Below are 11,052 nucleotides of genomic sequence, written 5' to 3'. Positions count from 1 at the left end.
CCCACCCGAGGACGTCCGGCCGCACGGCTCCTTCACGCCGGGGTCCGAGGGTGACAGCCCCCACTCCCGCCCCGGCCTCCTCCCTCTCCCCTTCTCTCTCCTGAGGGCAGCTGAAAGACTGTAGTGAAAGGTGGTCCCGCGCCCTCTCTCCCTCTCCTCTTCTCAGTCTCAGCCTCTCCGCACCACAGCCCTGGTCTCGTCCCGGTCTCCCTCTCCCTCTTCCTCCCAATTCCAAGATGGAGACCGGGCGGGAGCGCGCAGGCGCGGTAAGGAAGCTGGCCAAAGGGGGCGGGGCCGAAGGGAAGCAGCCCCGCCCCTCTCCCGCTGCCGGGACCGGGAAGATGGGCAACCGCCGAGCCAGAGTGCGCGCGCGCCGCGCCACGCGGACCCTAGGTGGGAGGAGACCCGGAGAAGGGCTAGGCTTGGAGCGGGAGGAGCCAGCGCGCTGTCCGACAACTGGTGGTTGAGAGGACTGCGGCGCATGCGCTCGCCCCGCCTTGGCCCGAGCCCGAGCTTGTTGCTAGGGGAAGCTTTGAGGGGGCGCGGGTGGAAGGAGAGGAGCAGCCGCGATCTGCGCCTGCGTGCAGGGTAGAGGTTGGGAGGGGTAAGGGAAGGCTGTTGCTCCGCGCGGAAAAGGCGGGAAAATGGTCTGCACTGATGAGTCGCCTTCCAGCCCAGACATGGCTCCCACGCTCGAGGAATCTTTGCTGGGAAAAGTCAACCTGTCAAATCCCTTCAGGAAACCGAGGGGCTCTGGAGATTTGTATGACCTGACCAAGGTCACAATGCATTTATGTCAAAGCATTCCCATGGCCACAGCCACCTTTCCCAATTAGCTATAATTATCAATTTTATTTCAAAGAAGAAAACAAAACAAAGTGACAGAGCTGAGACCAAAAGCGGGTTTTTCAAAACAGTCACAAGAGTTGAAGTAACCTATGCCCTTAGCCAACCTGTATCCCAAACTAGAGTCAACAAGGAAAATTTCCCCCACACATCCTAAACCTGTCAACCCTGAAATTCCTATCTCAATCCAACCCCCAATAACACCCTGGGAAACAGTGGACAAAAAAGCCTTTTATTTCCCCCCACATTACAGCTTTCCATTTTTTGTAACATCTCTTCCAATGCAGAACCAAGGTCCAACAAGTTGATTCACACCTGGAGAGAGAAAATTTTAAAAATCAAGGCAGGTCAAAGAACCCTGGTGGGAGCTCTGGCATGGCTGTAGAAATTGAGGAAGCAGCCCAGGAAGTGAGAACTAGAGCTAGGTACAGGCACCCATCCCTGTGAGCATGACCTCTGGACCCCAGGATATGCTGAAGACCTGAAAGTCTTCCCTTCCTAGTCTACTTAGAGCTAAGAAAGACTGACCAAGCAGGTGACTGCAGCAGTCAATCTAGCCCTGAGCAAAGGTGATCTTGACTATCCAGTTCCTCTGGCCAGAGCCCATCCCCTGGCCCTGGGCTTCTCCAACTTCTTCCAATTTGTCATAGGGCACACAGCTGAGGCTGAAAGCAGTTTAAGAGCTGGATGGACAATATGTGGATCAAATTATTGAGGCCCAGCTGAGAGGGTGACACATTTAAAGAAAATTTTTCCCCTAATGAGTTGACACACAAACTAATTAGCCAATATGTTCCCTACCTACTACTACCTTTATGAGGCTGTGTCCCTCCAACAATCCTGTTAGAACCAACTTTTTCTAAGTGCAGTGATGGTTAATGGAAAAGAGAAGGTGCACATAATGAGGTGCCAAGACACATAGTACATGCTTAGAAAGTAGGTACCGTCAATTACATTCTTTTGAGCTGCTCAAGATAAATTTTACTAATTTCAGTACAAAATCAAGACACATGATTCACATCCAAGATGTACTATCAAATTTTAACCCTCTTAACTCACCACTGTGGCCCAAAAGCTTAGATGTAAACTACGGCTATGGATAACTCTTAAAATCAAAATGCTAACTGAAATAAGTCAGCCACAAAATAATATGTATGAGTCCAATCTTTTTAAAATATTCCACCTATACAAAAAGTAAAATCAAGCCACACTGTTTAGAAATGACTCTACCTCAGTTACAATTGCCACCCCAGCCCCTACTCCCACAGTGCTGGGGCAAAAAACCTTACCTGAGAACAATATGGAAACTCAGCAAGTGCCCTCAGAGTCGGGTTCTAGACCAATGGGATTCTCGGCGTGGGTGGAAGCACACAGCAGTGAGACAGCAGAGAAGGCCACAAAAGAGAAGCAGGAAGGAGCCCAAGACCAGCAGCCTGGAGCCACACAGAGCCAGCTCCTCCTAGGGACGGGTACAGGGAAGGAGTAGAAATGATGTAGGGAGGGATAAGAGAGAATCTTCTCTTGGGAAGACACATTCCCCACAGCCCAAGGGCTATAGAGAGGAATCTCTCTGAGGGAGAAGGTTCTCCTTCATGGACCAACCGAAAGAAAGAGGTTATTTCCATACAAGTTAACATTTGTCTCAATGTCTCCAGTGCTTTCTTGTCCAGTCATTGCATTGTATCCCCATTGAGAGGGAAAGTCCCCATTATCTAAGCAGGGCCAGGTCTGGAAACCAGGATCTTCTCTGAGTCCAAGTTCCCAGGTCATGCTCCTCACTAAGGTCTTTTTAAATGTGAAGGAAGAATCTGCAGCAGCCTCCTGTCTCCCTCTTCCATTTAGCCAGTCTCCTCCACCCAGTACCAGTGCCCACATGGCCTTCAGTGTCAAGTTGTAGCATCTTAACATGTCATCCTGGTGCCTTGTGATTGGGCCCATGCATCTCTCTGACCTCTTCACCTAGGTGACTCCTAAGCCCTCATCATGGAACACACTGGAAGGTTGAACACTTCAATCTCTAAGCCATCTCTCCTCTCTGAATCCCCTCTGCTGCATTTTGCCCATTTCTTTCTCATCCACCAGGGACCATACTGACAGGACAGACTAAGCCTGGGTAGGCTGCAGTGCTGCCTCTGCCACTTAACCAGTTGTGTGGCCTTGGGCAATTCACTCCCTCTCTTTAAGTCTGTTTCCTCATCTGTAAAATGGGATAATAGCTACATCAAAAAGACTATTTTAAGATCAAATGAGATAATGAACCTGAAAGCACTTTGTACTATATAAACGACTGTACACAATTCCCTTTCTTAAATGCCACCTTCTCTGTGAAGCACTCTCCATAAATGTTCAAGTTAGGGTTAATTGCTCCTTATTTTGTATTTGTTTAACACTCTGCTCACATCTCTATGATAGCAATTAGCTCATTCTGGCTCTTATTACAGCTTCTCAATTCCTGTGAGGTAGAGATCATGTTTTATTGTATTTAAAGACAACAATTAATAGTAATAGCTGTCATTTATCAAATCTCCATTATGTACCAAGCATTGTACTGGGCACTTTACATGCGTTCTCATTTACTCTTGTTTGTTGAATTAGGAGATCGTATCATGTTTTCCAATTTACAGATGAGGAAATTGAGATTCAGAGAAGCTCAGATGCTTGCTCAAGGTCATAGAGCATCCCAGGCAGGATTATAAAGCCTGTGCTTTTTCTACTAGGTGAAATTGCTTCTAGAAGCCCTCAAGACCCAGCATTCAGGATGGTAGTCTATGAAAACATGATGACATGAAGCTTTTACCGAGGTGAGAAGCTTGGTGAGCACAAGGCCTTCGTGGCTCCAGACCGGGACACACTCTGTAGTCATCCTAGGGCTCAAGGTGGCATTTCCTGCTCCCTCCTCTGAGCAGGATATGGGTGGCTGGCTGGAGGGCAGGATTCCTGGAGCAGCACTAAAATATAGGCAGGTTCCTGGAGTCCTTTCTGAGGTCACTCTGGCTGTAATGAGGACCACCTCTTTAGCATAAGACCCTATGAGAGGGAGAAGAGATGGAAGAAAATAAAGTGGGTGGGGCCTCCCCGGTGGCGCAGTGGTTGAGCGCTGGGTTGCGAAGCTACGCGCGGCCTCTGCGGCGCTGGTTCGATCCCCGGCTGCTCCCGGCCACCGGAGGAGGGTCCCACATGGCGTGCAGACCTCTCCTGCCGCCCGCTGCTCCCCTTAGCAGTGTATTTCGGTCCTTCTGCCTGCTCTGCTCCCCGCTCTGGCTCTGGTGAATTCTCTCACCCTCCTGCGCTTCTGACTGTACCCAGTGCTTGTATAAACAAACAAACAAATAAATAAATAACATGCCTCTATATATAAAAATAAATTAAAAAAAAAAAAAAGTTTAAAAAAAAAAAAAGAAAATAAAGTGGGTGGGAGGTGGGAGTCATCATTTCAAACTTCAGTTCATTCCTAAGGCTTCCTACAGTGCCAAGTGTTTTGTCATTGATTTTACTCAATAAAATGCTCTATATAACATCATTTTCATTGAGAAACAAAATAGCTATGAATTAATATAAACAAAGTTAAATTGGCTTACAATCAATAAAACAATCATACCAATACTCAAAAGGTTGCAGTAAAACTAGGGTAGGTACACATTGCTGATGTCAGTTTCTATGAACTAGATCATCCTTTTTAAGATAACAGTTTTCACTAGATACCAAGATCAATTTAAAGTTCACACTTCATTTCAAATTACTGGGAAATAGAGAGTATATTCAGTCAGTGGCTGTGCGACAATTTCCATTTGGGGAAAAAAAGTTAGACTCCTATCCCAACTATAAAATAAAATCGCGATGTATTAAAGAACTACACAAACAAACTAAAATGACACAGAACAAAAAATCAGAGAAAATAAAGAATATTTTTCAATTTTAAAGTGGAGAATGCCTTCCTAAAAAAGACACGTAACCTAAAGGCTTATTTAAAGGACAAAAGCAATCATCTTAGCCTCAAAAGAATTAAAGGTTTCAGGACCTCCCTGGTGATGCAAGGGGTTAAGTATCAGCAGTATGAAGCTGTCGGTATGAAGCATGAGTTCGATCCCTGGCCAGGGATCTAACCCACATGGCGCAGCAGACCTCTCCTATCTCGCTTACTGCTCCCCTCAGCAATGTATTTCAGACAATCTGCCTGTTCTGTTCCCCACTCTGTCTCTGGTGAATCCTGGGTAGGCTGGCCCCCTCTCCTGGCCCACACCCCAGCTCTTGTGTGCATAAATAAATAAAATAAATCTTAAAAAAAATTAAAGACTTTTATACAATGAAGGGTAAGTTAAAAAAAAGTCACAGATTGGTTGAAAATACCCATAATATAGTTAATAGTCAAAAAAGGTTTTCGATCCACAATGTATTAAGATCTTCTAAAATCAAGAAGATAAATAAGAGAAAAGAGCAAAGGATCAGAACAGAAAATTCACAGGAGACATGAGTATGGTCAATAAACCTATAAGAAGATGTTCCCCCTCACCTGCAATAAAGACAAAGTAAATTAAAACTATCAGGTAATTCCTTTGTCTATTAAATTGGTAAAAATTTAAAAGTCTGATAATAGCAAGAGTTTTGGAAGAGGTGGGAAAATAGGTATCTCAACTGGTGACAGTTTTTAGAAGACAATTTGACTTAATGTGTCAAATGGGAAATGAGAGGATGCCCACCAAACTGGAAGGGAAGGAGGATTTTTTACCTTTGTATGTATATTGAAAAAAATGTCCATACCCTTTGACTCAGTAATACCACTTGCAGAAATTAATTCTAAGGAAAGGATTCAAAAGAAAAATGCAAAGTATTTGCAGCTGTTCACTGTGATTTTATTAAATATACCAAAAAATAGGACATGATAGAGATGTTTACAACAGAAAGCACTAGTAAGTGATGTCTCATCACTTAATGGATTGATTTACATCCATTATATCCAAATAAAAATGTTCAGACCACACACTAATATGGAAAAACATAATGGTCTAAGTAAAAAAAGAGAATGACAAACCAAAATACACTTCATAATTACAATAGAGAAATATACACCTTAAATTTTGTGTGAAGTTTTCCCATTTCTTCTAGGTTCCCCATATTGAATCAACCACCAAGCACTGTCAATCCCACACTTCTAATGTCTCTCTCAAATCAGTCACCTCCTTTCACATCACTGTCTTAGCTCAGTTTTATCTCATCTCTTTATTACCCAACTCTTAAGTAGTCTTCCTGCCACTGGATACATTCCTTCCAGGCAGTCAGCTGGAAAAGATGACATAGTGTCATCTTTTGAAAAGAGCAACAACAAAAATCCTACTACTTTCCCGATGAAAATCTTTTGAGTTTGCCCAAGTCGTTGGCTTGGCACATAGGTTCTCCATGGGATTCTATCTGCTTCTTCAGAGGCATCTGTCACTCATTTGCCACTCCTTACCTTGCACCAGTGGACCCATGAATGCTGTCATGGTTCTCCTCTGCATTCCTTTGCATATGCTCCTCCTTCTGTCTCAGTTCAAGCACTCAGTTCAAGCACTCCTTCTGTCTCCTCCCCTCAACACTCAATTTAAGTACTGTATCCTTGGAAATTCCTGTCTTTATCAACTCTGTTCAACAGACTTCTGAGTAGGGCCACTCTAAACATGTTCTACTTAACATGCTGAAAAGCATTTACTTCTGTTCACATGTGCAGCTTTGCTAGATTGCAAGCATTTTTAGGCTACGACTGCCCATGTTTTGCAGATCTCTGTATTCCCCATGCTTGATACCTAGGAGGCTTTCAAAAATTACTGTTTAGATGATGCAATCATAAGTGATTTTGTTTTGATGTTATTTCTCTGTAACCATTGTAAGAAGAATAGGGCGTCTTTGTAGAAGCAGAAATGGATGAGCTAATCCTAAATTTCATATGGAAATTCAAAAGTTCTAGAATAGCTAAAATATTTTTTAAAAAGAGGAACAAAGCTGGAGGATTCACATTTTCTGATTTCTGAACTTACTACAAGTTATAGTAATCAAAACAATGTGGTACTGGCATAAGATTAGACATATAGATTAATGGACTAGAACTGACAGTTTGTAAATAAATCCATACATCTAATTGTCAATTGAACTTCAATAAGGATGTCAGACTTATTCAACGGGGAAAAAGCAAGTTTTTCAACAAAATGTACTGAGGCAAATGAATAGCCACCTGCAAAAGAATAAAGTTGGACCTGATACACCATACAGAAAAACTAACTCAAAATGGATTATAGAACTAAACGTAAGAGCTAAAACTATAAAATTCCTAGGGGCAAATAGAGGAAAAAATCTTACCAACATTGGTTTAGGCAAGTCTTCATAGATATGATACTAAAAGCACAAGTAACAGAAGAAAAAGCAGATAAAATGGACTTCACCCAAACTAAAAATTTTGTAATTCAAAGAACACCATCAACAAAGTGAAAAGACAGCCCAGAGAATAGGAGGAAATACTTGCAAATCACACATTAGATAAGAGAATTTTGCTGAGAAAATATAAACAACCCTCACAACTCAATAATTAAAAGGCAAATTACCCAATTTTAAAAATGGGCAAAGACTCTGCATTTATATTTCTTCAAAGAAGATATACAATGGACAATAAGTACACACACACACAAAATACTCACTAGCCATCAGAACCACAGTGAGATAGTACTTCACACTTACTACGATTGCTGTAATCAGAAAAACATCTAGCAAATGTTGGTGAGGATGTATAGAAACTGGAACTCTCACACTCTGCTAGTAGGAATATAAAATGATGCCCCCACTTTGGAAAAGAATATGGAAGTTCCTCAAAAGATTAAACATAGTTACCATATAGATTCAGCAATTCTACTCCTAGGTATATACACCAAGAGAAATGAAAATATGTGCAAAAACTTGTACGGAAGTGTTCATAGCAGTATCAATCATAATAGCCAACGGAAACAATCCAAATGTCAGTCCACTGATGACAAGATAAAGATAAATATTTACACAATGAATGCTATTCAGCAATAAAAATGACACATTGGTGTATGGATGAACTTGAAAACACTCTGCTAAGTGGAAAGGCCAGTCACAAAAAAAAAACATGTTGTATGAAACAGGCAAATCAACAGAGATGGAGAGTGGTTGTCTAGAACTGGGCGATTAGGTAGAAAAAGAGTGACTGCTAATGGGTACAGGATTTCTTTTTGGGGTCATGAAAATGTTTTAAAATTGATTATAGTGATGGTTATACACTTTTGTGAATATACAAAAGTCCATTAATAATCACAATAATGTGTTAATTTCACATCTTAAATGGGTGATTTTATGGTATGTGAATCATGGATCAATAACAATAGGAAAAATGGTCTCAAGTCTGTATATATCAGACACATTCCTTTATTCTCATTCTCATAACACATACATGTACACCTGGACATACAGGACCTACCCCACCACCACCACTACACACACAAACAAATACAATTTACAGGAGAATCTTAAGAATGGTAGTGTTGGAAAGAAACTCAGAAGTCAAGAGAATCGTACATTTCTCTCCTCCTACTTCATCTCTCCATTTTTTAGATAAGGAATCTGAGGCCAAATTCTCATGCAGGAATTAATGACACCCACTAACTCGCTCTCTCACTTGTCATTTTCCCAGAAGACTCTAAGCAATTTAAGAATGGGTGATGTCTAATTTTTTCAGTACCCTCTTATGACACATAGAGCTGTGCAAAGCACATAGCAGGCACTCATGACACTAATTTAACTGAACAAAACATGTTTCTCTGACATCCCTGAGGGAAAAAAAAAAAGATGCCTCAAAGAGGAAAAGGCTGTAGGGATGATTAGGGATGAGAAAGAACATTAGGCTCTTTCTAGACCATCTCATAATAATTCCAATGGCAGAATCAAAGAATCTCAGAGCTGGAAGAGGAAAGAGAAAACATTTATTGAGAACCCACAATGTGGGCAATATCTTCACCAAGTGAATCTAGTCCGTATCACAGCGAAAGTAACTAAGACCCAGAGATGTGCCCAAGTCACCAAGTTGGTGAGGTCAGAGGTCGGGCCCAGCTCTGAGTGTTCTGATGCCCAACCAACAGTCTTCCCTAATCTCACCTTTTAATCCCATCTGACTACCCAGGACTGTGGCTTGAAATGTCCGGGTCTTGTTTCTGTATGGACTGTCTCCAAAGTTCAAGGTGGTCAGTAAGCCCACGACGTGAGACCCATGCCACTTCCCTGTGACAGTCTCATTTAAGGGGCACAGGGTCAACTGGCCAAAAGATCTCAAGAAGGAGATCCAGTCCTGTGTGCAAAAGGAAGGTGGGAGAAAGGTGAGAGATTAGCAGCAAGAGCAGCCCAAATGGGAAGAATAAGCAGGAGGGTACTTACCTGAGGAACGTCAGGGCTGCGCAGACCAGTCCTGTGGGTAAGGAGGAAGCTGCCAAGGCCCAGGCCAGAAAGGCCAAGAAGGAGCAGGATCAAAGTGGCACACACCAGAGGTGGGTGATGGGCCAGACAGAGATGCAGGTTGTGCCCAGCCTGGCAGCTGCCCATGGGGAGCAGAGGGGTCTGGGCCTCCAGAGAGAGCCTGCTGAAGAACAGGAAGGGAGAAGTGAACAAGAGCCAGTCAGAAGGCACTTACCCATTTTATTCAAAGGGAAGCTAAAGCACCCAGAAGACAGGGACTTGCCCAAGGCCACATAGCTGGTTAATGGCACAACCAGGACAAGAAGACTTGCATACAGGACGCCAAGTGTTCATTTCTCTGCACCCCTCAATAAATGTTTGCTGCATTTCATTTCTGAAGTAATCAAAGAGGAAGCAGAGCAGAAAACACTGAGCTGGAAAAAGGAACCCAAAAAAAGAATTCATGGGGCAAAGAAATTCAGGAAGCAGTTTCTGGGCTAGTTTTGGCTGAAGAACAGTTCCGACCAAGAACAGTTCTTTCAAAAGGAAGAATTTCCCTTTGTAGCTAAACTGTTCACTCTGTATCCCCCTCTGCCATTCAAAGGTTATGTGAGAAAATGATCTATTTGTTAGCTTAAGACTCTGTGAAATTGGGATTCTAAGAAAACCACTTAATTGAAGATAATCATGGACGCTAAAGCAGCTGGCACTGTATTTGACTAGGCAGGATTTCGACAAATGCCCACTTCCTTCCTATTTCTCTGTGTCATACGGACCCTCAGACCTAGGTACGGCAAGGCAAAAATACTGGGGAAAACTGAGGTTTGGGGACTTTGTTAAAGGAGTAGTAGGGCCCAGGTCTGAAACCCGTCTTCGGTTTCCAGGTGGAGTGCTCTTTCCAATGCGAGGAGCGACCCCTGATGAAAAGGAACACCTGGAAGGCGAGATAAACATAGGAGATAGAGGGAGAAGAAAGGCTCCCTGGAAATGCAGGTGTCACAATGCTCACCCCTGCCCTGCTTCCCGTCCCGGCACATCTGGAAAGGGAGAAAAAGCAGGAAGGGGAAGGGCAGAGCCTGAGGGTCAGCGGCTGGTGCAGCATTTGGGCCTCCCCTCCCCCACAAAGCCCCTCCAGCAGGAACTCCACACCCGCATCCCTTCCCGGTCTGGCTGCGTCGGGTCCGCCCGCCGCTAGCTCTCACCGCTGGGGCCGGCGGAGGCCGGCGCCCCCCGCGACGTCACGGGTGGGGCCGCGAAGGGGCGGAGTCCCTGCTCCCCCCACCCATCCTCACCCCCGCGGCGGGGACTCGCATGCGCAGTGCCCACCTGGGCGGCCGCCTCGCCGCCGCGAGCTGGGGGTGCGGGTACCAAGAGGCAATTCAATGAAGGGGGGCAGGGGGGAAGAAATAACTCCTCTGGAGGGGAGTAAAAGGGAGAGGGACAAAGAAACTAATGCCAGAGGAGTGAGAAGTGTACCATTTCCCTGTGGAGAGACTACGAGGGCATTTCAACGACAATCTCATCGCAGACATTTTTCTGTTTCATGTCCTCCCCCCGCGCCAATGGTACAGCCCGGCCGCGCCTGGATTCCGGGTTTGGGCTTTGGGTCCGCCCTGGGGTGTGGCTCCAGGCATGGGTACTGGTGTCGCGGGTGGAAGGTTGGGCCGGGTTAGCCTCCTCACTTTTAGCGGCTTCTTATCCTATGGGATCCTAGGCCGTCTCACTTTAGTCTGTTCACGTTTTGGAGATGAGAACACCGAGGTCCATCTTATCTGC

General features: G+C 44.4%; 1 protein-coding gene across 3 annotated transcripts; it reads right to left on the bottom strand.

Annotated features, from left to right (window-relative positions):
- Window positions 1-1,062: 1,062 nt before the first annotated feature.
- Window positions 1,063-10,484, bottom strand: TMEM219 (transmembrane protein 219). 3 transcript variants are annotated; one of them, XM_054693747.1, is made up of 6 exons: window positions 10,479-10,484; window positions 9,259-9,460; window positions 8,983-9,172; window positions 3,644-3,873; window positions 2,136-2,305; window positions 1,063-1,161 (listed from the first exon to the last, which is right to left on the bottom strand). In XM_054693747.1, the coding sequence occupies exons 2-5, from the start codon at window positions 9,421-9,423 to the stop codon at window positions 2,168-2,170; spliced, it is 723 nt and encodes a 240-aa protein (XP_054549722.1). In that variant the 5' UTR covers window positions 9,424-9,460; window positions 10,479-10,484; the 3' UTR covers window positions 1,063-1,161; window positions 2,136-2,167. The 3 variants fall into 3 exon arrangements, with proteins under 3 accessions (XP_054549722.1, XP_037363174.1, XP_037363175.1); XM_037507277.2 differs by lacking the exon at window positions 10,479-10,484 and adding an exon at window positions 10,286-10,454; XM_037507278.2 differs by lacking the exon at window positions 10,479-10,484 and adding an exon at window positions 10,286-10,454 and having other exon boundaries at window positions 9,259-9,457.
- Window positions 10,485-11,052: the final 568 nt, after the last annotated feature.

Source organism: Talpa occidentalis, unplaced genomic scaffold (assembly GCF_014898055.3).
Source record: "Talpa occidentalis isolate TD23 unplaced genomic scaffold, MPIMG_talOcc4v2.1 talOcc4.12, whole genome shotgun sequence".
NCBI lineage: Eukaryota > Metazoa > Chordata > Mammalia > Eulipotyphla > Talpidae > Talpa > Talpa occidentalis.
Note: the sequence above shows the minus strand (reverse complement) of the source record. Positions and strands in the feature narration are given on the sequence as shown.

Bases quoted from the DNA above. Each gene is read 5' to 3' on its own strand.
- TMEM219 (XM_054693747.1), bottom strand. From the start codon at position 9,423: ATGGGCAGCTGCCAGGCTGGGCACAACCTGCATCTCTGTCTGGCCCAT. The intron at 3,874-8,982 runs GTGAGATTAGGG...TCCCTCTCATAG, and splicing joins TAGTCAGATGGGATTAAAAG to GGTCTTATGCTAAAGAGGTG. The intron at 2,306-3,643 runs GTAAAAGCTTCA...ACCCGTCCCTAG, and splicing joins TCACCAAGCTTCTCACCTCG to GAGGAGCTGGCTCTGTGTGG.